The sequence below is a fragment of the Nannobrachium achirus genome (genome assembly GCF_963921795.1).
Source record: "Nannobrachium achirus genome assembly, chromosome: 11".
NCBI lineage: Eukaryota > Metazoa > Chordata > Actinopteri > Myctophiformes > Myctophidae > Nannobrachium > Nannobrachium achirus.
In genome coordinates, this window is record NC_137820.1 from 46,982,720 (window position 1) to 47,009,260 (window position 26,541).

A 26,541-nucleotide genomic window follows, 5' to 3' on the forward strand; every position below is an offset into this window, starting at 1 on the left:
TGGGGTGGAGAAGGAAGTCATTCACACAGACAGTGAGATTATAGAAAAACAGTGAATGGGAAATGTGGACCATCAGTATGCAGAGAGAGTTAGTATGATGACATTCTCCTCAACCTGTGGGTCGGGACCCCCAGGGGGGGTCACAAAAATTATTTTGGGGGGTCCCCAGATGATTAACTTAATGTGCAACATTGTTTTCTCACTCAACAGTAAACAAACCAACATAAAGTTTGAGTGTAGAGAGGGTATCTGCACATTTCTAAAGTGACAATCTAAGGACTTTTAATACCTCTAAAATGGCAAATTAAATATTGGTCAAATTTTCAAATATTAGAGGCAGAAATTGTGAAAATAAACAATCTACATGCTCACAACGCCTCGAAACGTGAGGCATTGTGAGCATGCATTGTGAGCATGTGTTGTACAAAATGTAATGTCTCAACTCTTAGTGCTTGTAGGGTGAGGGGGTCCCCAGTTAAAACGGGTTGAGAACCTGCTCCAAATGAACCCCACCGCCCATGATAAGTGGTCACTGCACTCACGTTTAAAAATGCATTCCATCAAACTTTCAGATGCTGTTTTTCTCCCAGAGTGGAGGAAGAATGTTTAGGATTTTTAATGTGATTTCTCACTCTTGAAATATGTAATCCTTGGTTTCTGTTAATTATAAACGATAATAATCAGAACTGAGGGAGCGCTCCTCCTGATCACAGCAGCAGATCTGCTACTGCTCGCCCAGCTGCAGTCCATCAAGCCTAATTTTTCTCTGTCCTGCGACGGTCGTGTGCAGACCTCCAAGCTCAGAACGTTGCATTGGTGACGTAATGTGAACTTTTATACAGTATCAGCTACTCATGACGAGGAATATTGTTGCGCAATGAAGTATGTCTCGATAAGGGTGCACCCATGGGCACCAGCGCTCCCCAAAACAATAGGTTTGGGGATCTGTTGGTAATTGATTACATGATACAGTCACCTGTGCATTATGTCCTCCATAGTGCATTCAGTCTCAATGTTTGTAAACAAATAATTGGTCTATATGGTATAATATTACTGTTTTGGCAGAGTAATACCTAGAAAAAGTAATAATATTATTAGTAATACGTTACTGCCCAACACTGAGGTCATGTCTTGATGTTTGTTGCACCTCTGTTGTCTTCTCCTCTATAGAGCTGAACAGTGAGGAAGACAGCGAGGAGGAGGAGGAGGATGAAGACGACAATGAGAGTGAAGACGCAGACAGTAAAGACTATGTGAGTATGGTGTGTGTGTGTGTGTGTGTGTGTGTGTGTGTGTGTGTGTGTGTGCGTGTGCGTGTGCGCGTGTGTGTGTGTGTGTGTGTGTGTGTGTTAAATCACGATTTACGATATTATCGCAATAATCAAAATCCATCATGGGGTGGAACATTTGCCAAGAAACGCGACGCGTAGTGAGTTTGTAGATCTGCTATTTTTTGGCAAAGACATTTGATAGAGTGAAAAAAAGATTGTATCAAGTACATATATTATAAGTACGTTTTACCAATAGAGGGTTTAAGTGATACCGGCTCTGCAAACAAAATGTGAATTGATCCCAGTGCATGACAGAGGACGATATCACGATAAATGAAACTCCACGATACAATTATCGTGAGTGTTTTTTATCCTGTGTGTGTGTGTGCGTGCGTGCGTGCGTGCGTGCGTGCGTGCGTGCGTGCGTGTCTTTAAGTGAAAGCTGAAGTGAGGAGACGTAGAAAGAAGCGGCGGGAATGTAGACTGCAGTATATTGATGATGGATAGAGACAGTTGAGAGGAATGTAGACTGCAGTATATTGATGATGGATAGAGACAGTTGAGAAGAAGATTAAAGAAAACAAAATGAAAGGACGACCTTCGAAAATCGAGGGGACAGAAAAAAATTACAATAAAAGATGAACACGATCAACAAGTTATAGTTTGCTTCACAGATTTGACTCGATGTTCTGTGAATCAGAAACCCTAGAGCAGTGTTTCTCAACTTTTTTTCAACTTTTCCCTAGAGCAGTGTTTCTCAACCTTTCTTCGCAAAGTAAAGCCCTGCTTCATCATACAAGGCTGTCGCACAACAGTAGTGAAAACAGCAGATCTACAAGCACACAACGCCTCGCACCGCGAGGCGCTGTGTGCTTGTAGATCTGCTGTTTTAAATCGGCTAGTTTAAATCATTTTTAAAATGATAAATACAATACTGGCTTTCAAGCTGTTTCAAGGGGCACACCAAAGGTCCCCAGGCACAGTGGTTGAGAAACACTGCCCTAGAGAACATTAAAGGAATAAACAAAATGTCTGCCAGTGCACTTAGACTTTTAAATCTTTCTCCCAATTCAGTGTTTAGCATCCTGCTCACTGCTCAGTCCTGTATAGTTCAGTTGTTCTCAACCTCTGGGCTGCATGTGTGTGTGTGCGTGCGTGCATGCATGCGTGTGTGTGGTTTGTCAAAGGCAATGTGCATGACTAACAGTACCCCTCATTCCCCATCTCCAGGACGATGACTTGGAGACAGACGTGGACAAACTTCGGTCTCGTCCTGAACCAGACAGACCTCCAGAACTGCTGGCACAGTACAGCCGCCTGCGTCCAGAACTCGTATACGAATTCCAGGTGTGTGTGTGTGTGTGTGTGTGTGTGTGTGTGTGTGTGTGTGTGTGTGTGCGTGTGCGCGCGCGCGCGCGCGCGCTGCGTGCGTGCGTGCGTGCGTGCGACTATGGGTTTGTGTGACTGCGGGTGTCAGACATCAGTCAGAGCTGTTTGCACGTTATCTGTGTCCAACAGGAGTTCAAACAGGACTTCAAAGTACACTGCTGTGTAAAATCCAGCCTGTGTAGTGAGTGACAGTCAGAAACGGGTGGGGATGTTTGGATTTTAAGAAACTAACCGTTTATCCTAGGTGCACGGGTTAAACCAAACCAAAAAATACATAAGAATATACGTACACATTCAAAATAGTGATGGAATAGGGACGGAAAATAGTTATGAGCTTGTAGATTGTAGCAACTAAACATTTGCGGTAACTGTCTAGTAGTCCTTCACGCTTGGAGGACTTTCATCCCATTCCAGATAGGCTTTCCTCACATGAACTGGACAGGGCCATTCCAAAACATGAATGGAGAATTCCGTGGTAAATCACCTTTTTACCTTATTTTCCTGTTATTTAGTCTTCAAAAAACTGGTCTGGGTGTTTTTTTTTTCTTTTTTAAATCCAAAAAATCATTCTTGTCAATTTCGGCCGAGCCGCAACAGGTAAACCATCGGATAGTTACGGACCTGTAAGTGTCCATTTGAATCCCCTCAAGTAACCCAGAGTGTCACTGGACCTCACTTTGAAAACTACTGCATTAACTCATAAGTACTCTGTACTGCTTTGTCCCATCAATGACCTATAGTGCAACTGAATACAGTAATCATTTCATTGTAGTGAATGCAGCCTCAGGACTGACTCCTCCCCCAACCAATTCCCTGATCTGGGCCAGATTTACACTTTTTACTCTATGCACAGCAGTCATATTGCCTGGTAAGAAATTGGGCCTCAATTCCTTATACTTCCTGAACAGCAGGTCTTACCAAGTCAAGCATTTCATACAAGCGCAGACTCAATGTGAATTTGTACACTCAATCTGTACTCACTCAACCGCTGTGCTACACTAAATGGAACAGAGCCTTCGTTAGAATCATTGGTAACACCTGTGAAAGAAGTACAGAAGAGGCCCAATTTATTTCCAATTGGCTGCTGTGTATAGAGCCTATTGTGTGCTGGTGTCACACAACGAAAATGTACAAACTCTCATCTGTTGCATTGTGATGCGCCATGAGCTTGCAAAGCGGGCCAAGTGGCGCACAATGACCAAGCATAAACCAGGCATATGGCACACACAGTACAGTATGCTCACTCCTTTGGCTCCTGTCCTCTGTCTGGTGTTTGCTGTAAGTACTGTATGTGGTTTAAGTGATAACAGCTGCTGGTCCAGCTGTTGTTCAGCCAGCTTTTTATGGAGGAATTTTAATGTTAACAATGGAGCTAATCGACTTAAGGCGAGGTAAACTGAGGTCCCGCTTAGACTGCCATCATATCCAATGTATTTCTTGAATCCGATCCTTGGAACCAAAATGTTCACACTGTTACTTGCAGGTGATCAGATCTGTGTGTTGACTGTGTTCAGACTGATTTAAACAACGTCAACAAAGAGCCACCCTGCATGACCTACAGCAGGGATCTTCAATGTTTTCAGGCCAAGGACCCCTTAGTTGAGAGAGAGATGAAGCAGGGACCCCCACAACCTTTTCATAGATTCCATATAGTTTCATCGTTTGACAGAACAATCATCAGTGTATTTTGGATTCATGTCAATTTGTGTTTTCAGATAGTTAACCACTTGAACCATCAATACTTTAAAAACTTGAACTTTCACACTGTACCTAGTCTGCTCTTTTCCCCCTCTACACTAAACCCCTTTGCCAAAAATAGCCGATCTCTGGAATCAATGAACAGGTTGTGGGGTCCCTGCTTCATCTCTCTCTACTAAGGCCTGAAAACGTTGAAGACCCCTGTACTATAGCCTATTGTTTTTGTGTGGGGTTCGGAAGACCTATTTTTATATATATTTGCACCTTCAAAAAAATTAACTGCTCATCCTTGAGATTCACTTTTGCCACTCAAAGATAATGTGTGACATTGCATAATTTCTTTTCCAACTTTATTTATAGGATTTTCAAGTATAAAGACATACAACCCCACATATGCCCCGAACTCCCAGGTTCCCTCACAAACAAAAAATAATTATAAAACAAATAAAGAAGGGAAAAGAATAATAATGATAGAATAATGATTACATACAAATAGTTTAAGTGTGATTAATGGGGTTTACAGTGTACAAACCAATCTGTCAACCAGAGAACAATACTATAAATCTGACAAAATATAGGGTACCACACATCCAGATCTGTATACACCTAGTCAGACCAAGAGTGTCTACACAGTGTCACTGTCAGTAATTGTAGGAAACGATAGTATAAGGGTGAATTCAAGGGGACCAGGCCTTTACACATTTTTGGCGAGACTTGTATCTGTTGTACCTGAGCTTTTCCAGTGGTATAAAGGATAACACATCCCTGACCCAATTCGTGAACGTTGGAGGTTTAACTGATTTCCAATTGCGGAGAATAAGCCTCCGGGCTATAAGTGAAGAGAATGCTATGAAGTTGGCTTGAGGAGTGGCATTGCATCATTTTTGTCTATAAATAATTGACCAATGTATTCCCTTCGTCTACTGTACTTTAGGGACTTGTGTGGAATTTGGATAATGTTTGAGGTCATATTCATGCAGAAAGGTAGAACATTCTACAGGGTTGCATCACAAACCTTAACCTCCCTGCATTGTGCTGTGTGCGGTAGCCGCTATAATTTGTGTCTTGACCGATAGTCCTTCACGGTGGCCATCAGCTATGTGAGACCTTGCGCTCGGTGACAATCTATTTTTGAGCAGACCATTATCAGGCAGGGTCAGGGAAATCATTTGAGATCCTTCACATCCAATCCATCCCACTGTTTAGAGCAGTGGTTCCCAAACTTTTTAGCTCAAGACCCAAAAGAGAAATTAGACCTCTCCCCCATGACCCAAACTAGTGAAAATAGCAGATCTAAAGCCTCACAATGCATCACTTGGTGGCACGTTTTGAGCTTGCGGATCTGCTATTTTCACTACTTCTTAAAAGAAAGAAATATCCCCAATTTATGGAATTTCTTAGATTTCTTTTTATTATTTATTAACTCATCTGGTGCCGATCCCGAACTAGTTCGGCTTTATTTCAATCCAATACAATCTTTTTTTTATTAATTCACTTACCCCGAGCTGCTTGTAGAGTCGTGGGTGGTCCTGGCTCGCTAGCCGCTAGCCAGCTAGCCGTTCTACTCTGTCCGACGATATATTCCATTAAAAATGGTTTAAAATACATTTTTGAGCTCCCCAATGTTCACCCGATGTTCGGCGCCGCTTCCGATGAGTACACGAGTGTGCCGATCCCGAAGTAGTTCGGCTTTATTTAATTAAATGAATAAAATGATAAGAGGCCTTCTGAAGCCTGGCTTGATTTTTGTAGCTACTAGCCGAAAGCTAACAACGTCCCGGCCGGCCGTAATTTGCGAACGCAATCGCCAATCTCCGCCTAATCCAATGAAAGACCGCATCTTTAAAGGCTTATATCTCTTTTTTGTGTTTTAGGAAAGCGGCGCGAGGTTTATTTACGGCGAAATCGCCCAAAAATGATCTTTTAGATGACAAAATGGGAATAGCCATTCTGTTAGCATCTTCATCCGGGACATTTCCATGCCGTGCATCAACGTGAGCACGTCAGGTCCTGGAAGCTGAAGTCCTGGAAGCTAAAGCGCTCGCCTATGAGAGATGCGCTGGCATTCTTTGGCCCCTAGAGGGCGCTGGCACGCAAAGAGTTAATGGAATTCGTTGAAAAATGTTTGAATTTGTTTTCAGTATTTATGAAGTTTCCAAAACTGGTCCTTGACCCACCAATGGGGAAACAGTGCCATAGAGCAGTGGTTATCAACCTTTACAGGCCGGCGAGGCCGTGACCCCCAAAATAATCATTTTTTAACTGGGGACCCTACCACCCCGACAAGCACCTCTTGAGGCATTACATCATGCTCACAACGCCTCGCAACGTGAGGCGTTGTGAGCATGTACATCGGCTATTTTCAAAATTTCTGCCTCTAATATTTGAGGCCAATGTTTAATTTGTAATTTTAGAGGTATTAAAGGAGTAGTTCACCCACAAAATAACTTTTTTTCTATTGATTAGTCACGCCATGGAGACTAGAGTTCAATAATATTTCTAGTTTTTTGTCACATTCCTAAGACAAAAATGTGATAACAATAAATTTACCCCCATTCGTTCCGGATGGGGACCCGTTTCGAAACGGGTCCCCATCCGGAATCAATGGGGGTAAACTTACTCTAATCAATTTTTTTGTCTTAGGAATGTGACAAAAACCAAAAAATATTATTGAACTCTACTCTCCATGGCGTGACTAATCAATAGAAAAAAAAGCCATTTTGGGGGTGAACTACTCCTTTAAAAAGTCCTTAAATTGTCACTTTAGAAATGTACATACATATACCCTCTATACACTTAAACGTGAGAAAATAATGTTGCACATTAAGTTGATCATCTGGGGACCACCCAAAATAATTTGGGGACCCCCCTGGGGTTGAGAACCAGTGCCATGGTGTATACCAAACACTAGAAAGGTACGCTCAGTGGAGCTCACACAAAATGGGCAAAAATGTTACTTTTACAATTATTTGACAACTTTAGTTACTTGTTGCTTTGCAGGTTATGATTATGAAAAACATACATTAATAGTCTACTTGCCAGCCCATAGAGCCCCATTGTGAACCCGGACACATTGAGTACAGTAAGGTTTTATGTTAGAAATGTTGAGTATGGGTCCCCAGCATGTAGAAACTGCCAGATGCTAACTTGCATATGTTGAGCAATTTTCATAATTTGCATAATTCGATTTATTTAGCATAATCCCCCATAATAATGGATAATATGTCAAAAACTGATTGGCCGATTTGAACAATATTAGAGTGGTTTTGGGGGTTATTGAGGATGCTGAATCCATTTTCTAAATTCAAAATGGCCGTTTTAAACCGGAAATGGCCTTAAACCAACTTAAAGTGGGGTGATTTTTATACTTTTTTGTTGATTTTCCAGTTGGTATATGGCCATTTACGGTTTAAAACGGCCATTTTGAATTTAGAAAATGTCAGAAATGGATTCAGCATCCTCAATAACCCCGAAAACCACTCCAGTATTGTTCAAATCGGCCAATCAGATTTTGACATATTATCCATTATTATGGGGGATTATGCTAAATAAATCGAATTATGCAAATTATGAAAATTGCTCAACATATGCAAGTTAGCATCCGGCAGTTTCTACATGCTGGGGACCCATACTCAACATTTCTAACATAAAACCTTACTGTACTCGATATGCCAGGGTTCAGATCCTGGCAAGTGGACTATAACCACTGCAGCCCTATATACATTTTGGCCATTTGAAAATAGCAGATCTACAAGCTCACAATGTGTCACGATATCGCTCGGACACCACACCTACCGAGATATGCTAACTACAGACACAGACATGATTTATTGTAAGATGTGGGTTGTGGGTGTAATAGTCTCCCCCCCCCCCCCTGTCTCATTGTATTATAGTGCCACATTACTAGTTGTCTCCAGACACTTTACATATAGAGCAGAGACCCGAAGTGTTCCCCCCTGAGCAAGAGTTTAGCGATAGTGGCAAGGAATAAACTCCGCTTTAACAGGAAATAACCTTGAGCATAACCAGACTCTAGGGTGGGCAGCCATCTGCCATGACCGTGTCAGAGAGAGAGAGAGAGAGAGAGAGAGAGAGAGAGAGAGAGAGAGAGAGAGGAGAAACAAAAATGGACAGCAGAAAAATAGAGCCCATGCAGCTGAGGTGAAAATGAGTTTTTCCCGCTTTTAGAGCATAACCGTGGTTATAACGAGGACATTGTTAACAATAGATGGCAACAAAACGGTCCCATCTTAATTACTACCTTCCTGTCGAACAAAAACATGATTACATTGGCCGGTCTGAACCAATTAATACCATTAATATGATGACAGGCAACTGTCAATCAGTTGTATTGGAACCTGATCGGAACCTTGGGCACTGTGCACCTCCAAAATGATTCCCCTTGTTAAAAAAAAGCTTAGTTTGTTATAATCGTCCCGTTTCTTTTGGTATAATAATTGCTTTGATATGTCCATCTTTTATTGTAACTCGCACGGCGACTTGCGAGACCATTTGATTGGGAACAAAACAAATGCAACGCCAACCGGAACACACTACCGGAACACATTTTCTTTTCCTAAACCAGAATAAACGGCTCAGTTTTTGAACGAATACGAGACTTTCCTTTGTGGTGCCTGGTGACGTGAGGTTAACTGTGCACACACACACACACACACACACACACACACACACACACACACACACACACACACACACACACACACACACACACACACACACACGGATGGGGAATACAAACATGAGCACAATGCTGTGGGAATTGTATCGTATCATTCTATTTTATTAACATTTAGGGACTTGTGCATTGTCTCGTATGCTGTATTGTGTCGTGTGCGAGGCATTTCCCCTTGAGCACGATGAAGACAATGTGGAGTTGTGAAATGGTATGGAATAAAGCAGAGCGAGCGAGGGGTGACTGAGCGAGCCACAGAGTGGGAGAGACAGAGAGATCAATGCGGGAGCAGGCAGATAAACAGAAAGTCTCAGAGCTCAGTGAGTTTTATTTTCTTTTAATCTTGTTTGTCATTGCTTACAGAAGCTTACAGCGCTATGGGTTCACTCATGGGTCTGGAGATGGGATTACTGCCTTACTGAAACAAATAATAATTGCATTGCTCCGATGTGACTGAATGTGACAACAATAATAATGGAGAAGAGGAGCAGGGGATGAAATGACCACAATCACAGGGGCTGGTCAATTTCCAGGAACCCTTAAAGGGGGCGTGACACGGCCAAAACAGCTAATTATGGCTATCAAATTAGCATTTGTTTTTAATGATGTCATGTACCCCCATGTTAAATTATCCAATCAAATTATGCTGCCGACACGCCCATACAGCTACAGTAGCTGTATGGGCGTGTCGGCAGCAACACAGTCAGAGAATAGGCTGTTGATTGTACTGCATACTTTGAGCTCCACCCCCTTTCCAAACCGTTTCAACAAAGACCACGTGACCTACTGTACCATAATGTTAAATTTCGGCCGGTGTCACCACTCCTTTAACCACTTTAAACCAAAAATGCTCAAAGATTTTCAATAATTAAAATAATTCACTTTTTTTTAATAACATTTAAAAAATAGCTACATTTGTAATTATGGATCGTCTATTTTGATATTTGTTGGCTGGATGACAAAGTATATAGGGCTTAAAGCAGCAAATAACATGGCAGCCAACATTTTTGACTTCATTACTCAAGATTCTCTGCAAGCATATCCGGCGAGGACTGCTAGTCTTTGCTTTGACTGGCAGTTCTTCCTTGGTGCCTTGGCAAATGCTCATTGTCTCCACTATAATACAGTCAAGCCCCTAGCAGCGACCCCCCTAAGTCTGCATTTATGGAAGGATGATTGTTATTGCCTAAACATGTAAACTTAATAATTTTGTAGGACATAATATGCTGTTGTTAAAAAGTTACATAGTGCTTGTGAGCTTCTAGATCTGCCAAAAATCTTTGTTTCTGGGGCGGTCCCTGGAACAAAATATCGGGGGTCCTCTCATCAAATACACATCATTTTGGGGGTCCTTGACATGAAAAGGTTTTTGCACCACTGATATAGCAGCATAGGTTTTTCAGAAAACTGTACATTTTCAATACATCTTTTGTCAGAATCAGCCTCAGTAGGTCTTATTGGGTTCATTTTAGGAGAAAAAGAAAACAGAGATGAGAGGTTTTTGCCCGACGGCGACAACATGCTGCATTATGCCAGTAAGGCTGTTCCCATGGGTTATGGCTACAGACAGAACAGCAGCACTAAGTGATTAAAACCCATTTAGAACGGGTACACGTTTTGTGTATCATTATTTTATGCTTTAACTATTGAAAAATAGCAGATATACAAGCTCACAGCGCGGCACCGAGTGCCGCGCTGCGAGCTTGTAGATCTTCTATTTTTGAAAAATCGTGAAAATTAGAATTTTGACCCGATTCTATTAAGTGTCTTTTGAATCCTTCTAAGTTTTTTTGAAAAACCCTATGTTTCTATGTCAGCAATCTGGCCAGCCTCCGTCAAAGAAAAGGTCCTTTTCACTTAACTGGAGCTCAGTTAGGACGGAGATGTGAGAGACTAGGAAAATCTTTTGTACCGGCCGCCCTTAAGCTGTACAACGAGACACATAACGGACGAGTGAAAAGGACTTCCTTCCTAACCTAGACTGACGGAACTATTGCTGTATTGACTTTGACCCCTAAGGACCTTCCAGGGAGAGTGCTCATGTGCGTTTTGCGGTGACACGCTCCCTAGTTTTTCTTCTTCTCTGAGCTGCTTTTTTTGTTAGTTTTTTTCGCACTGATTTTTTACTTTGCCCTATTAGATTGTGTTGGTAGTTTCTGAGTATTCTGCTTTGTTTAACAACGTCAGTGAGATACTTGTTGCACTAACTAGCATTGACTGTTTCTGTAAGTCACTTTATGTATATATACTTATATATTATTCGCCCCCTCTATTGATGCACCTTTTCTTTATTGGTACTGTACTGCTCTTTTTTTTTTCTTTTACTCTTATCTATCTTTTGTCTTACTTCTCTGTAACTTTGTAAATACTGTATACTGCTATGCTACAACTGGACAACTGAATTTCCCCCTTGGGATAATAAAGGTATCTATCTATCTATCTATCTGTTCTTGAGAGACTACTATGTCAGTGGTTCTCAAACCTTTTCATGTGAAGGACCCCCAAAATTATATGTATTTGGCCATGGACCCCCATCTCAAAATATTTAGTTCCAGGGACCACCAGGAGCAAAATTTGTCTAGGCCTAAATGGGTTAAAATATGACTCACACTGGGTACACCTGTCACCTGCTGGTACATTCCAATCCACTATATTTATAAACTTGTCAGGGAAACAACATCTAAATGCAGACCCGTTGTTGTTGTTTTTCTTCTGTTTTGGATTTGTTTTCATCGGCACATCATTTTCTTTGTCGTGAAGTCACCAATAAGGTCAACCCTGACATAAATTCAACTTTGCTTAAAAAAAACAATAACAACAAGAAGGTGTAATGAAAATAATTGCCATTTTTTTGTAACAGGCTTTGAGAAACATATGCTGTAGTTTAGTTGTGGCCAGCCTAAGTGAACTGTTTCCTTGTTTGCTCCCATTATTTATTGTGTTTTACTTAGTTTTCGTACAGTGACAGACAGACATAATGACAGACACACAGACAGAGAGAAAGAAAGAGAGAGAAGGGCAGAAACTGCTCACATCAAACAGGGTAATTATCGGAATGACTTACATGGCTATTACCAGAGGAAGACATGACTGATTAACATAGAGCTGGGGTGTGTGTGCATGCGTTTGTGCTTGTGTGTGCTTGCGTGTGTGTGTGTGTGTGTGTGTGTGTGTGTGTGTGTGTGTGTGTGTGTGTGTGTGCGTGTGCGTGTGCGTGCGCGTGTGCGCACGCATGCACGACACGTGCATGCTAGCGTGTGTATACTGTAGGTTTAAATCTATTTTAATGAAACTAATGAAACAGGTAACAGCTTCCGTTTCTTGGCTTTTCAGGAGGTTTAGTTACAGACTCTTATGTAGCATTTGAAGATTAAATAGTTGCCTGTCCTGAAGGACTATAGGTTTATGAGTTAAATTAGTTATTGCACTTGTGTTGTGCACCAAAAATAACGTATACAAGCTCACAACACATCACAGCATGACGTGTTGTGAGGTTATTATAGTTGTCTTCAGCTTCAGGGTTGGGGTTGAAAATCACGAAATCACTGATCGCTAAAATGTTGATGTATAGTTATACTGTACAAACGAGTGTGTGTGTGTGTGTGTGTGTGTGTGTGTGTGTGTGTGTGTGTGTGTGTGTGTGTGTGTGTGTGTGTGTGTGTGTGTGTGTGTGTGTGTGTGTGTGTGTGTGTGTGTGTGTGTGTGTGTGGGTATTTGTGGCGTGCAAATGAGTAAAAATCAGGTATTGGATTGAGTGTGTGCGTGCGTGAGTGTGAGTGTGTGTGTGTGAGAGCGAGCAGGACAGAAATAGCAAAGCGTTGGCAGCGGCCCTGACAGTGACAGATAGCAGGTAATGAACGAGTGTCTCGGCCCATGATCATGTTTCACGTCATAAAACACAGAGTATAGCGTCCGGCTCTCTACATGATGAATGTGGTAATGTCTGGCTAATATAGCATACTGCCCCTAATGTTATAGAGAGCAGGGCTAATAGCTAGCATATTGCCCCTAACGTTATCCACAACTTTCCAACATCCCATCGTGCATTGCGCAGAAGGCGAGCGGCATTTCCGGCGTCACAGCCGAGTGTGATCTACAAGCTCACAATGGTTGCATCTGCGACGCGATGTGAGCTTGTATGTCTGCTGTTAACCGGAAGTGCCCCGCAGATGATGCTACAGCTAAAGTCTTGCGGAAACAGGTGATAGAGAGCAGGGCTAATAGCTAGCATACTGCCCCTATAACGTTGGGGACTGCCCATAAGTCCGAAGGTTCATTAGTCCGAAGGTTCATTAGTCCGAATTTAGTTATTGTTACTGAGGTTAGGGTTAGGGTTAGGCATAGTATTCTTAACAAATTCGGACTAATGAACCTTCGGACTAATGAACCTTCGGACCAATATAGAGAGCAGGGCTAATAGCTATAGCATACCGCCCCTAACGTTATAGAGAGCGGGGCTAAGTATACTGCCTTATAACATTATAGAGAGCCGCAGGGCTCCCCAAACTTTTCAGCACAAGACAAAGAAAAAGAAAATTAAAAAAAGTAACACTAATCTTTGCTTCTGGAGGTCTGTGGCAAAAAACCTTTTCACATGGGCTTCCACGGCCAAATATAGGCTGTATCAATCTGGGGGTCCTTGGCATGAGAAAGTTTGAGAAACTCTAGAAGTACAGGGTTTAATGTAAAGTGGCTGTTGACCAGCATCCTTGTGTCTCCCAGGAGCTGGACTCATCATCTTCAGAGCCAGAGGAGAGTTCATCATCCGATGAGGAGGTCCCACAGTGCTCTGCTGAAGGTTGGTGGAAGAAATACTCTGATTGAATGCTCAGCATGCTCAGTTAAACGTCCTGTATTGAAAAGTTCACTTCATTAAAAGTGCAAACATATTGGCATTCACAATATACTTAATATACTTAAAGGCCATGTACACAGGAAGTAGAAAACAAATGTAGTTTATTTATTTGAAGGGCTGTGGAGGCGTTCCTCTAAAGACAGGGAAATAAATATTATAGCCAGAAGATGGCAATGCCCACTAGGACATAGCCTGGCACACTGCCCACAAGGTGGCGGTGTACTCGAGGGTATAGCATCAAAACACTGGTTATAAGTTATGCAGCAGATTCTGATGACATCACTGAAACTCACCTTCACATGTCATCAGGTGAGGTTGCCTACAAGAAAAACTGCTCTGCGCAGGAAATGCCCAAATAAGGTATTTCCTGTGTACATGGCCTATAAAGTACTAAAGTTGTAGAATAAATTAAATCAGTAAAGTAACTAGTAACTAAAGCTGAAGTACAACATTTGCCTCCGGGATTAGAGTAGAAATATAAAGAATTGAACATTTTAAGTAAATGTACCCCAAAATTGTACTATACTTAAATATACGTACTTACCGCTGTTGAACTGCATTGACATTTACTGTAAATGTGTTTAAAGCTTTTCCGTGGTCATTAACACCTTCCTGAATAACTGAATCAACTTTGTCTACTCTAAACCTTACTGCGTTGCTTAATAGGTCATTGATGTTTGAATCTTATAGTTCCTAAATCAATCCTTGCTCCGGAGACTATCTAGACGTTTCAAATCAATCTATGCACTTTAAATGCTTTGAATGCATTGACACACGCACGCACGCACGCACGCACGCACGCACGCACGCACACACACACACACACACACACACACAAAAACTCCCTTTGACATGAAATAACAGCGCGCAATGCCATGCAACCAATGTTGAAATTAATAGACTTGAATGTTTACCTCAAAAACAGATAAAAGGTCAATTGTGGCATAAAGAATTACCCATGGGAACAAATACAATAGGGCGTCTACTGCTCTCCCTTGGGTCCATGGTCACCTGGTGTCACGCGCGTCGAAGTCAGTCGGACACACGGTTCTCGAGATACGCTTACTACGGACAGACGGGCAGAGATTTTACGCATTTACATTATTATTATTATTATTACTATTATTATTACCAACTTGCAACGCTGGTCTACAGAACGTACTAGCCGCCACAGTATGATGTTAAATAATTTCTCGTTACTTTCTCCTCATTGGCTGGGCCTTTATCCAATGAGGGAGCAGCGTTTTCTGTGACGGCACCACATGAGGCCGACTAGGAGGCCGACTTATGTAAAACATATTTTTGGATATAACGCCTTCAGATTATATAAAAAAATCTTCAGTACACTGTATCTCTATAGTCATGTCATCAAGACGGATCTGTCCGATATTTCATATTCCATCCTATTTGGCTAAAGTTTGCAGGATTAGTCCGTTTTGAACAAAATGCCTCAAATCATAGACGCAGCTTTGCGATTTCCATGAAATTTCGCTCGCACATTCCCACTAGGTCAATAGGAACAAATGCCACCCTTTTCACATGGCCTGTTATAGCGCCACCAGCAGGTCAACATTAGCAAAACTCATTTTTGGAACAAATTGCCTCAAATCATGCATGCAGCGTCTGATTGTCGTGAAAAGCCGATGAAGACATGGCACCCTTTTCACATTGGCCTATTATATATACACCACCATACCTGACCTGGCAGAGACCTGTGCTTGGAAGAGCACTGCTTCTAGTTTTTTTCTTCATCTATCTTAATTTAAAAAATAATATTTATTATATAATAAATATGCATGAATATAATTATGCTTTTCTATCCAGAGCTTCTGGATAGAAAAGGCATTTTTACTTTTTCAAGGGAAGTTTTCAACGGTCAATTAGAGGTTTTTCATGAGTCAAAGGGTGCCCGCAGGCTGTGATAACTGGGCTGGAGTCTCCATCTCTGGGCGTTCCCTGGTGCCAATGTTCCCGTTTTAAACATGATGAAAATTACTTATGTGGCTAGTGGGCGCATACTCCTCTCCCCCTGCCCTATCTTTTCTGCTTCCCTTCGTGTGTCTCTCTGGTATGCATTTGTAATTCCCTGAATGAAATTATAACCTGATAACCCTGAAGAAATAATAACCTGTAGCTAGATTTGTGATAATTCGTATCCTTAATGATTTCTAGCGAGGGTATTGAACGTGACGGTAAACAGATTCCTTGTAAATCTCTACGATGTACAGTATAAGCCAGGGGTCTTCAACCCCCAAAACCGATGGGGAGATGGAGCAGGGACCCCCTTCCCCTACCTCCTAGGGTGGGGGTGGGGCTACTACATATTTGTATATTTTTGTATAAAATTGTGTTTCATGTGTATAAACTTACCATTAAGTGCATTCAATACTATGCTATTCAATAATAGCTTAATATATTCATGCTTTTATTTTATTAAACATGCATGTGCATTGTGGCCGTACCACTGCCATTTATAAATACGTTATTAACTGAGAACCAATGTCAATACTATAAATCTATCACTAACAATCTGTGAATTGCACATGAATAATCATGCATACAAGCTATTCAAAAGAGACAGAAACAGAATCATGTTGTTTTAATATATTTAAAGACATTTAAAAAGAAAACTCTTTAAAAATAAAACATATTATTATTACTATTATTTTTTCCGAAAATTTCGGGGACCCCCTGCAGTATTCCCGTGGACCCCCTAGGGGTTATGGACCCCCTATTGAATACCCCTGGTATAAGGCCTTTGTTGTTTGGTTCCTCTGCAGATGCCTCCCGCTTGAAACCCTGTGACTTCAACAGCTGTCCTACGTTTCGGACCAAAGGGAGGTAAGGTGAAACAGGGGCAGTGACACAATTGAATTAATCAAATAATTGTGAATTATCTTTTCTTGTCTTTTATCATTTTATTATAACAATTGTATTGTTTTCTCATACAGTACACTGCCTTACAAAAAAAACATAATAAAATAAAAATAAAAAAGAGATTACCTTTGTGCATCGCTCCAACTCATTTTGGATGATCTGCGCTGTGTGACGAGTCCGACACACTCCAAAATAGAAGCGAGCAGGTTTTGAACAGGTTTTTTGACACGCCCACGTCTAGACAGCTCCAGTGTGTCTACAGCCGGCGTACGCGGGGGTGCGTTTGATGACACAAGGCTTCTGACGCTTTCAGACAGTGTGTCAGGGCCCTTAACACGCTTCTCAATCCTTTTATCACTCTTCCTCTCACCATGCGGGTCAAATAAAGGCTTCCTATGTGATAAAACGATTCACCCTGTACACATTGTACACAGATGAGAACAAAGTAAAAAAAGTCCATCAAACCGAGTCAAGGTCTTGTACGAGGCTCTGCAGCGCGCTGCGATATATTTGAAGTGTGTCCTCACAGACGACAGAAGGCAATCGGCCAGGGTTGCTCACGCTGTCCTTATATAGCACTGTTTCACAAACAATGGGTCGGGTCCCATTCTTGGCTCGCAGACACATTTTCTTCAAAAGATTAAAAGAAAAAACAAACAAAGAGATTTTTTTTTTCAAATTAACTTCATAAATTATTTAAACTTCTTTTAAAAAAATCACTCTTGATGAAGGTCCAGAGGGACTGAAACATCTGTCAATTTGAATAAAAGCTGATGCTTCCGAGCAAGAGCAGTGTGCAGGATTTTTGTTCATTCAATCATTTTTTTTCATGATTGCTTCAGTTGTTGCTGTCCAACACCCCTCCATCTCAACTAAGTGGATGTGCGTATATTTCCTTTGCTTTTCATAATAAATAATTTCTCTCTCGCCTAACCCTAACCCTCTCTGTCTCTCTCTTTCTCAAAGAAAAATGAATTAGAACTTTTAAGAAGTTGTGAAAACAGCAGATCCGCGTGCTCTGGGAGCTTGTAAATCAGCTATTTTCACTAGTTTGGGTCCTGCGTGAGACAACATTTCTCTTTTGGGTCTCGAGCTAAAAGGTTTGGGAACCACTGTCTTATAGCAGTGGTTCTCAACCTCTTCAGGCCGCGACCCCCCAAAATAATCATGAACTGGGGACCCCCACTCTGACAAGCACTTGGAATTGAAGTTGAAGCATTACATTATGTTTGACTCTGTTCTACAGATAAATATTGTGAAAATAGCAGTAGATCTAGATTTATACATTTTTGCCTCTTTCTTGGCCAATGTTTGAACAGTTTTTAAAGTATAGTTTGTTGATTACTTTTGATGCAGTAATGGTCTTTTTCTTTTATTTCTATCTTTTTTTTTATTTTTTATTAAAAAGGTCTTAAAGGAGAATTCTAGACGAGTGCTTTTCTTACGGTAATCTGATATTATTATATCCATTATCTAATAAATAAAAAAATAAGGCAAAAAAAAAAGGCGAGTGAGTTAGCTCTGGCAGGAGGTGGGTGGGATCTAACGGTTGTTCGCATTTTTGCAGCAGCCCATTACTGACAACACTCTGTGGAGACGTTTCCGCCATTATGAAGGACAGATTTAAACAAGAAAAAGGAATTGTCGAGCGATACAAATAAGCGTTTTGGCGTAAAATCCCACTGCTCACGGTCGGAGCTGCCCAGGACTTGAGATGAAAAAATAAAATGTACCGATCTTTCTGGAATATCACAACATCAGATTAACATCATAAAATGGCTAGTCCGAAATTCTCCTTTAAAAGTCCTTAAATTGTTTGTTCACCATGATCTGGGGACCTCCTCAGAAAATCATGTGGTGACCCCCTGGGGGTCCCGACCCACAGGTTGAGAACCACTGCCTTATAGCACCTTGTTTTCTGCTCCATGTAGTCTGTCTCCTCCTTGTGATGTGCTCTTTAGGGCAGGCCATGGTCCCAGGGAGCAGAAGGAAGAGGAGAGAGCCGAGGAGGCTCGGCATCACCGCACCATGGTGGACACGTTGGCAGAGAGTCATGTTGGCGGAGCGTGTATCCCGCACCACGACCGCAAGCTCTATCGCGCCGCAGCCGTACTCGCCAAATCCATCCCCGGATTCAGCATCCTGGCCTTCCCTGACTTTTGGGGTCACCTCCCACCGCCAGGCAATGAACCCATGGCTCCACGCAAACCCAAAGTACAGAGGTACAGTTTGTTTACAACTTAAAAACAATTAGTGTTCAGCTTTTAATTTAACCAGGAGAGAGAATGCATTGAGATTAAAGAGCTTGTAGACGGGAAATACCCTTAGCTAGGCCTACAGGCAGTATTATGTCACATTAATATATTTTTGTCAGACAACAGAATGATATGTTATAGCATCAGAAGACTGCTTTACCGTGGCAGAAGACTGGTGTAGTTCATCAGTGACTATGATGCCATCACTGAAACTCACCTTTAGCCCTGCCCAGAAAAACATCTCCCTGCAGGAAATGCACAAAACAGGGAATTTCCTGTTTACAGCCTCTTTAAGCATCTATATTTCATGGCAGACCTGGCCAAGACAGGCAGAAGCACACAAACTATTAGTTTCCAGGAAGACAAAAAACAAAAACACACAAGGTACAGACAGATACAAAAAAGATTGAAAGCGAAATGAAAATCTGAACAAATTGGTTTGTAAAAGGCTAAGCAAAACAATGACCTCAGAAAATATTATAGATTAATAATATCATAGATCAGCTCTATTGACTGCACAAGTATAAAGGAAGTGTAACATTGTATAACAGACTAAGTGTAAAATGTGTTGTTAAAAATGTCCCCAAAAATGTGTCGCGGAGGACATTCGCCGACCGCATTGCGCATCTCTGGAAAGATGAAAGGTTGCAGACGATTCATATAATGTCGCATACGCAGAGTCAGACAAGTTGGGATGACAAAGTAAGCTCTGTTACCACAGAGATTCATGAGATGAGACCACATTCACCTCTTTGTTTACATTTGGCCAAGACAGGCAGAAGCACACAAACTATTATTTTCCAGGAAGACAAAAAACAAAAACACACAAGGTACAGACAGATACAAAAAAGATTGAAAGAGAAATGAAAATCTGAACAAATTGGTTGGTAAAAGGCTAAGCAAAACAATGACCTCAGAAAATATTATAGATTATATATCATAGATCAGCTCTATTGACTGCACAAGTATAACGGAAGTAACATTGTATAACAGACTGAGTGTAAAGGCCAATTTATGCTACGCACGAATGAATGTGTTATTAAAAATGTCCCCAAAAATGTGTCGCGGAGGACATTCGCCGACCGCATCGCGTACAGTTTACAGTTTACAGTTTAGGCATTTAGCAGATGCTTTTAATCCAAAGCGACTTACAATAAGCAGATACAACATCACAATAATAAACAAGATAATAGGTCAGTACATTAACAGCAATATAACAATGTAAATGGATATCTATCTAGAGAAAAACACAATATAATCAAGTTCTAAAGAAACCTAAAAAACAAATGTTAACTAGCTTCATGTATGGTCATTGATTTTACTGTAGTGCTAAGGGTTTAGGTGGAGTCTGAAAAGGTGAGTCTTCAGTCCACGGCGAAAGGTAGCGAGTGAGTCCGTTGTTCTAAGTGCGACAGGGAGTTTATTCCACAACTTGGGAGCCAAGAGGGCAAACTGTCTCGGACGAGTGGATTTTTGCCCTGGAGTTTTTAGCGAGGGTTCGGTCAGCATCCCTGTGTTGGCTGATCTAAGTGAACGAGTGGGGGTGTAGGGGTTGATCAGCTTTTGGAGGTATGGAGGAGCCATACCTTTGGCTGCTTTGAAGGTCAGCATCAGTGTTTTGTATTCCATGCGGGCCGCAACCGGGAGCCAGTGGAGGCTGCGGAGAAGGGGAGAGACATGTGAGAACTTAGGCTGGTTGAAGACCAGTCGTGCCACGCCATTTTGGATCAGTTGGAGAGGTTTAAGTGCACATGCCGGGAGACCAGTGAGGAGAGAGTTACAATAGTCAAGTTTTGATATGACAGATGTCTGAATGAGGAGCTGCGCTGCCTCCTGGGTGAGGAACGGTCTGATTTTACGGATGTTATAGAGTGTGAACCTACAGGACCGGGTGACTGATGCAATATGTGCCTTAAATGATAGCTGGGTGTCCAGGACCACACCAAGGTTTCTAGCAGTCAGAACTGAAGTCACCAACGCATTATCTATGGAAATAGTGAGATCTTGCATGGGGCAAGACTTAGCTGGGAAGAAGAGTAGCTCCGTCTTGTCCGGGTTCAGCTTGAGGTGGTGGGCTGACATCCACTGTGAGATGTCGGCCAGACATGCAGCAATGCGCTCTTCCACCTGGGTGGCAGAAGGGGGGAAGGACAAAAACAGTTGAGTGTCATCAGCGTAGCAGTGATATGATTGATTGTGAGCAGAGATTACAGCACCAAGGGATTTGGTGTACAGGGAGAACAGCAGAGGGCCAAGTACGGATCCCTGGGGGACTCCCGTTTGGAGGGTTCGGGGGGATGAAAGCAAACCTTTCCATGAGACCTGGTAGGTCCGGTCCGACAGGTAGGAGGAGAACCACTTTAGTATCTCTGGAAAGATGAAAGGTTGCAGACGATTCCTATAATATCGCATACGCAGAGTCAGACAAGTTGGGACGACAAAGTAAGCTCTGTTACCACAGAGATTCATGAGATGAGACCACATTCACCTCTTTGTTTACATTTTGCAGGGATGCTGTCCGCAAGTTGGAAGACAGCCTGAATGCTCAGGGACATGTAGAATACGCGCAAACCAAGAATTGACCTCAGAATATTATAAGAGGCAACAGAGTTCAGCATAGTATTATCAGAGGCAACAGAGTTCAGCAGAGTATAACAGAGGCAGCAGAAGATATCAGTATAACAACGTACTGAGGCAGTAACAGACTATAACAAGTAGAATAGCATAACGGGTAACAGAGTTGACTGACAGAAACAGTGGAGAAGGACGGAGAGAATCGTTGTGTATAGACAAGCAGGTAGAGAAAGCCGGTTCTTTTTTTTCTGTTTTGGGTGGGGGATTAGATCGTGCTTATATTTCACTCTGCTCATTTCAACCGTGCTTGCATCTTAATGCCTCTCTTCATTATTATGCTGATTACTGTTCACGGCAGATGACTGTCATTCTTGTTTCAGAGTCATTTTTGTTCAAGTTCAACTGCAGTTCAGTTGGATTCAGCAAAGACATTTACAGTATGTCTGCTCAGCAAGAGCATGTTATTTAAGGTCATATGTAGGATTAGATGGAATCAGTTCAGGTTGATTTAAAAATGTTTGTAAATAACGTTTCATTACTTCAATGTTGATGAGGGGCTTTCTGCTCTGTCCTTCTACTGACATTATGCAATTCAGTTTGGAAGGTAACGTCAATTTTCTATTACAGATACTTATGGGAGATATGGCTAAGAATTACCAGTCCAGAATGCACAACTGTTTACAGCATATAACCTTTTTTTATACTACAGTACTTCAAAAGTAGCAGATTTAGCTCACAATATGTTGTGGAGCTTATAGAGCCACATTTTTTTTAGAAGAGTTGTAAAGAATGTTGACAAATCTTGAAAACATGTTTTGAGAAAACATTTAATGTAGATAGAAATAGGGACAACAGTGTTGCAAAAATAAATACATTTGGTAAAAAAGCTGTTCCAGTTGAGTGACGGAAAATCACAAAACCCAGCGGTTATAGGACATTGAGATCAGAGGCCATATTGTGTTGACAGCATTACAGGCAGAATGTGTGGACAGACAGACAGTGATGTGATGTGCATGTGTTTGTGAAGATAATGCCGAGTATTAGGGACACCACATATCTGGTGGCCGTGCGAGTTCAGCGTGAGTTCAGTGGAGGTTGAAGGAAGAGAGCGATGTTACAGAGCTCAGTCTTTCTTTGAACATGTGGTTAATCACAGTGAGCCAGCTGGACCCAAATGCTGCCGATGTGAAAACTTTGTTTGGAGAGACATTCTCTATCGCCCTGTCTGGGGACTGTCTGGCAGACAGGCCGCTTCCACACAGGCCTGCAAACCTTACAATAAAGAGAGACCAGACAGGGTCATTGTGTATTCAGACTTCATTGATTTATCTCAGCAGTTGATAAATATATTAGCGCGCGGTCAAGTTGGTGTATAAGCGGCACTCGCTTAGCCTTTAATCCCGGGAACGTGCCCACGTCGCGTTAGATTTTTACCACTTTAACCATTATTTTATGCTTTAACTATTGAAAAATAGCAGATATACAAGATCACAGCACGGCACAGAGTGCAGTGCTGTGAGCTTGTAGATCTGCTATTTTTTGAAAAATCTTGAAAATGTGTCCAAGTCTTTGACTATCTTTGACCTGATCTTTGACCAGACTTCTAAATCCTTCCTCTGAATCAGTAGATCTGAAACGTATTTATGTCAACGACCCCCAAAATTACAGGTATTTGGCCGCGGACCCCATCTCAAAATATGTTGTTCCAGGGACCCCCCAGAAGCAAATATTTGAGTTAGAAAAGTTTGCTTCAGCCAATCACAAGCTTCCACTGCTTGAAGTGGGATGGTGTTTTGATACACGCGTGTTGACTAATCCTACGTCGGAAACAATAGCACCATACTGTGTGGTTTTCTTTCTTTTTATTCAGTAATTGTTTTAAATTCTAATAAGTTATGTTCCCTTGTCTTGTTACAGAGAATTCTTTGATGCATAAAAAAAATCCTTTGTAATTCCCTTTCTGAAACATGACACGCATATTAGTTCAAGACGCCCTCAGTGCACCGCAGTGCCACTATGGCATTTGTTTTTGTAAAATGCACTTTCATTAAAGCCAGTAAGATATGGGGCTCACAATCTACTGTATGTAGAACGTTATACAACATTATCTCTTTATCTACAAAATGTACTGATCTTGTTTATATTTGTACAGGATTATTTACAATTTCCCTCGTCATCCTACCTCTGTCTCGTTGAAGTGTGAGATTTGGGTTTATTAGTGTGCATCAGTCTGTGCGTCTGGGTATGCATGTGAATGTTTTTGGGTCTGCAAATATTTGTATATGTTTCCTCTATGTCTGTACTGTATGTTTACTGTGTTTGTTTACTGTGTGTGTGTGTGTGTGCGTGTGCGTGTGCGCGTGCGTGCGTGCGTGCGTGCGTGCGCTTCTTGTTAATGTCTTCCCATGCAATGAGACATTTTCTCAGCACTTTCATGAAGCCAACAGACGCTGACATTTTAAAAATGTTAAAGACCTAATTTCACTGTGAACTTTATCTAATTATTTTGCCAGTATGTGTGCGCTCATAAATAAATAAATAAATAAATAAAAGGAACAGTTTAAGTCTGCAGTCCCTTAACAGAACTACCGTTAAGGCTATTTTGTTGGGGCTGCTTTGTGAGTAAATTGTCCAGAGTGTGGAATGAGATTAGGCCTAATGTGGGAGACCTTTCAGGCTCTGTCTAATTTCAAACCCAAATGGTCTTTTTTTCCCCCTCCTCTTTCTTTCTGTCGCCTTTGCTTCTGTCTGTGTTCTATAATTGGAAGGGACTGCTTTTATCAAGTGCTTTACCAAAGAGCAGGCAGCCCACTAATCATTATGGGGTAAAGACCCGTTTGTATTTAAGTTCTATTTCCCTTTTCTTTCCTTTAATCTTCTTTTCTCTTCTCTTCTCTTCTCTTCTCTTCTCTTCTCTTCTCTTCTCTTCTCTTGCCCTTAATACTATTTGTATAGGATTGTGTATAGGATGATAAGAATGCACAACAAAGACAAGGTTTAGCCAGACTAATTAGCGTTGGCAGATTCATTTTGTTTCCAGGCAAGGATAGGGAAGAGTGTGTGTGTGTGTGTGTGTGTGTGTGTGTGTGTGTGTGTGTGTGTGTGTGTGTGTGTGTGTGTGTGTGTGTGTGTGTGTGTGTGTGTGTGTGTGTGTGTGTGTGTGTGTGTGTGTGTGTGTGTGTGTGTGTGTGTGTGTGCGTGGCGCGCGTGCGTGCGCGCGTGCGCACGCACGCACGCACGCACGTCAGGGATACCTCCATACCAGGGGTCTTCAACGTTTTCAGGCCAAGGACCCCTTAGTTGAGAGAGAGAGATGATGCAGGGACCCCCACAGCCTTTTCATAGATTCTATATAGTAAACTTTCATCGTTTGACAGCTCAATCATCAGTGTATTTTGGATTCATGTCAATGTGTGTTTTCAGATATTTAACCTCTTGAACCGTCAAAACTTCATAAAGTTGACCTTTCACTCTGTACTTAGTCTGCTCTTTTTCCCCTCTACTGTACACCAAAGCTCTTTGCTGAAAATAGCCGATCTACAAGCTCACAACGCCTCGCAGCACAAGGCGTTGTGAGCTTGTAGATCTGCTATTTTTGGCTAAAGTTCTCAGAATATGGACGCCAGGGTTCAAGTGGTTATTATAAAAAAGGAGAACAAAAAGTTTCTATCACTCAAAGATTTGGATGACCCCATGTACTAACTCTGAGGACCCCCTAGGGGTCCCGGACCCCCTGTTGAAGACCCATGCTCTATACATTGTCGGGGCCGGAAATTCTGGCCATTGGTTTCCCAGGTGGACTCTCTACCCATTCAGCTATGGCCGCTAATGTTCTGTACTCACTGTGGAGAACAGGATGATATGGAAATAGTGTCCGGCTAGAGACTGACAGACCGAGGGAGGAAAGGAAGAGTAGTAAAAGTTTGGATGAAAGAGGGAGAGAAAAGGTCACGAAAAGGTTGAGGGTTTTTATTCAAGCCTCAGATATCCATGGCAACAGTCAAAATTAGGATTTAAGTTAAAAGTAGGAAAAAAAAAGAAAACACTGTCTCAGGTACAGCTCTGAATCTCCAATCGAGTGTTAAATTGGATTGAGATATGGTGTCTAGGCCAAGGTAAAGGAGGCGGGAGGTCACTCATTTCCATGCTCATAAAAGCGTTCAGCAACCACTCATGCAGTGTGGAAGGAGGGCTTGTCCGTCTGGAAGAGACCTGGCCCATTATGACAGGACTTTACTCACCTCAGGATGAAGGTGAAGGAATATCTCTACCTTACTTTCTGTCTAAAGCCCCTGATACATGTAGCAATATCAACCAGCAATGACCAGAGGCGTCAATTGGGTATGGCCATTGGCAGCGTCATTGGATTCATCTTTTTGTGCCTTCACCCGTGCAAGACACCAGTCATGCTGCCATACCTTATCAACAGGCATGAGTTTATTTTAGGAAGTACATTTTATTTGTTTTCCCCTTTAGCCAAGGTATGGAAGTTGCCATACCCAATTGACGCCTCTGTTCGTTGCTGGTTGACATTGATGAAAAAATTGCTACGTGTATCAGGGTTCGGCAGGGTTTAGAGCCCTGTGTGGGACTGTTTATTTTATAGTGAGTGAGTGAGAGAGAGAGATATATATCTCCTCAATGAAACCCTTGTAGAGGGCAGAAGGAGGCCCAGGAGGTTCTAGTGTTTTTTATTTTATTATGTGGAATATGGCCGTATAGGTATCTGTCACTGAGCACCTCATTTACTGTTGTTCTCTATGTATTGTATTGTACTGTACTTTTGTATTCTTTGTATGCTGCTGGATGTCCATGTGTCCAAGACAAATTTCTCCTTAGGGAGACTGAATAAATGAACCTTGAACACTTGACAGTGACACAGTGAGCTTACTACTCAACAATAGGATAAAACCCCTGCATCCGTATTCT

General features: G+C 41.8%; 1 protein-coding gene across 1 annotated transcript in view; it reads left to right on the forward strand.

Annotated features, from left to right (window-relative positions):
• Nucleotides 1–26,541, forward strand: part of agbl1 (AGBL carboxypeptidase 1) — a gene marked incomplete at both ends in the record, with an annotated part of 227,131 nt that overhangs the window by 97,484 nt on the left and 103,106 nt on the right. The window contains 5 exons of the mRNA XM_080737125.1: nt 1,171–1,253; nt 2,502–2,618; nt 13,774–13,849; nt 16,687–16,747; nt 18,745–19,005. Coding sequence (XP_080593251.1) covers nt 1,171–1,253; nt 2,502–2,618; nt 13,774–13,849; nt 16,687–16,747; nt 18,745–19,005 — 598 coding nt within the window. The remainder of the gene's footprint in view (nt 1–1,170; nt 1,254–2,501; nt 2,619–13,773; nt 13,850–16,686; nt 16,748–18,744; nt 19,006–26,541) is intronic.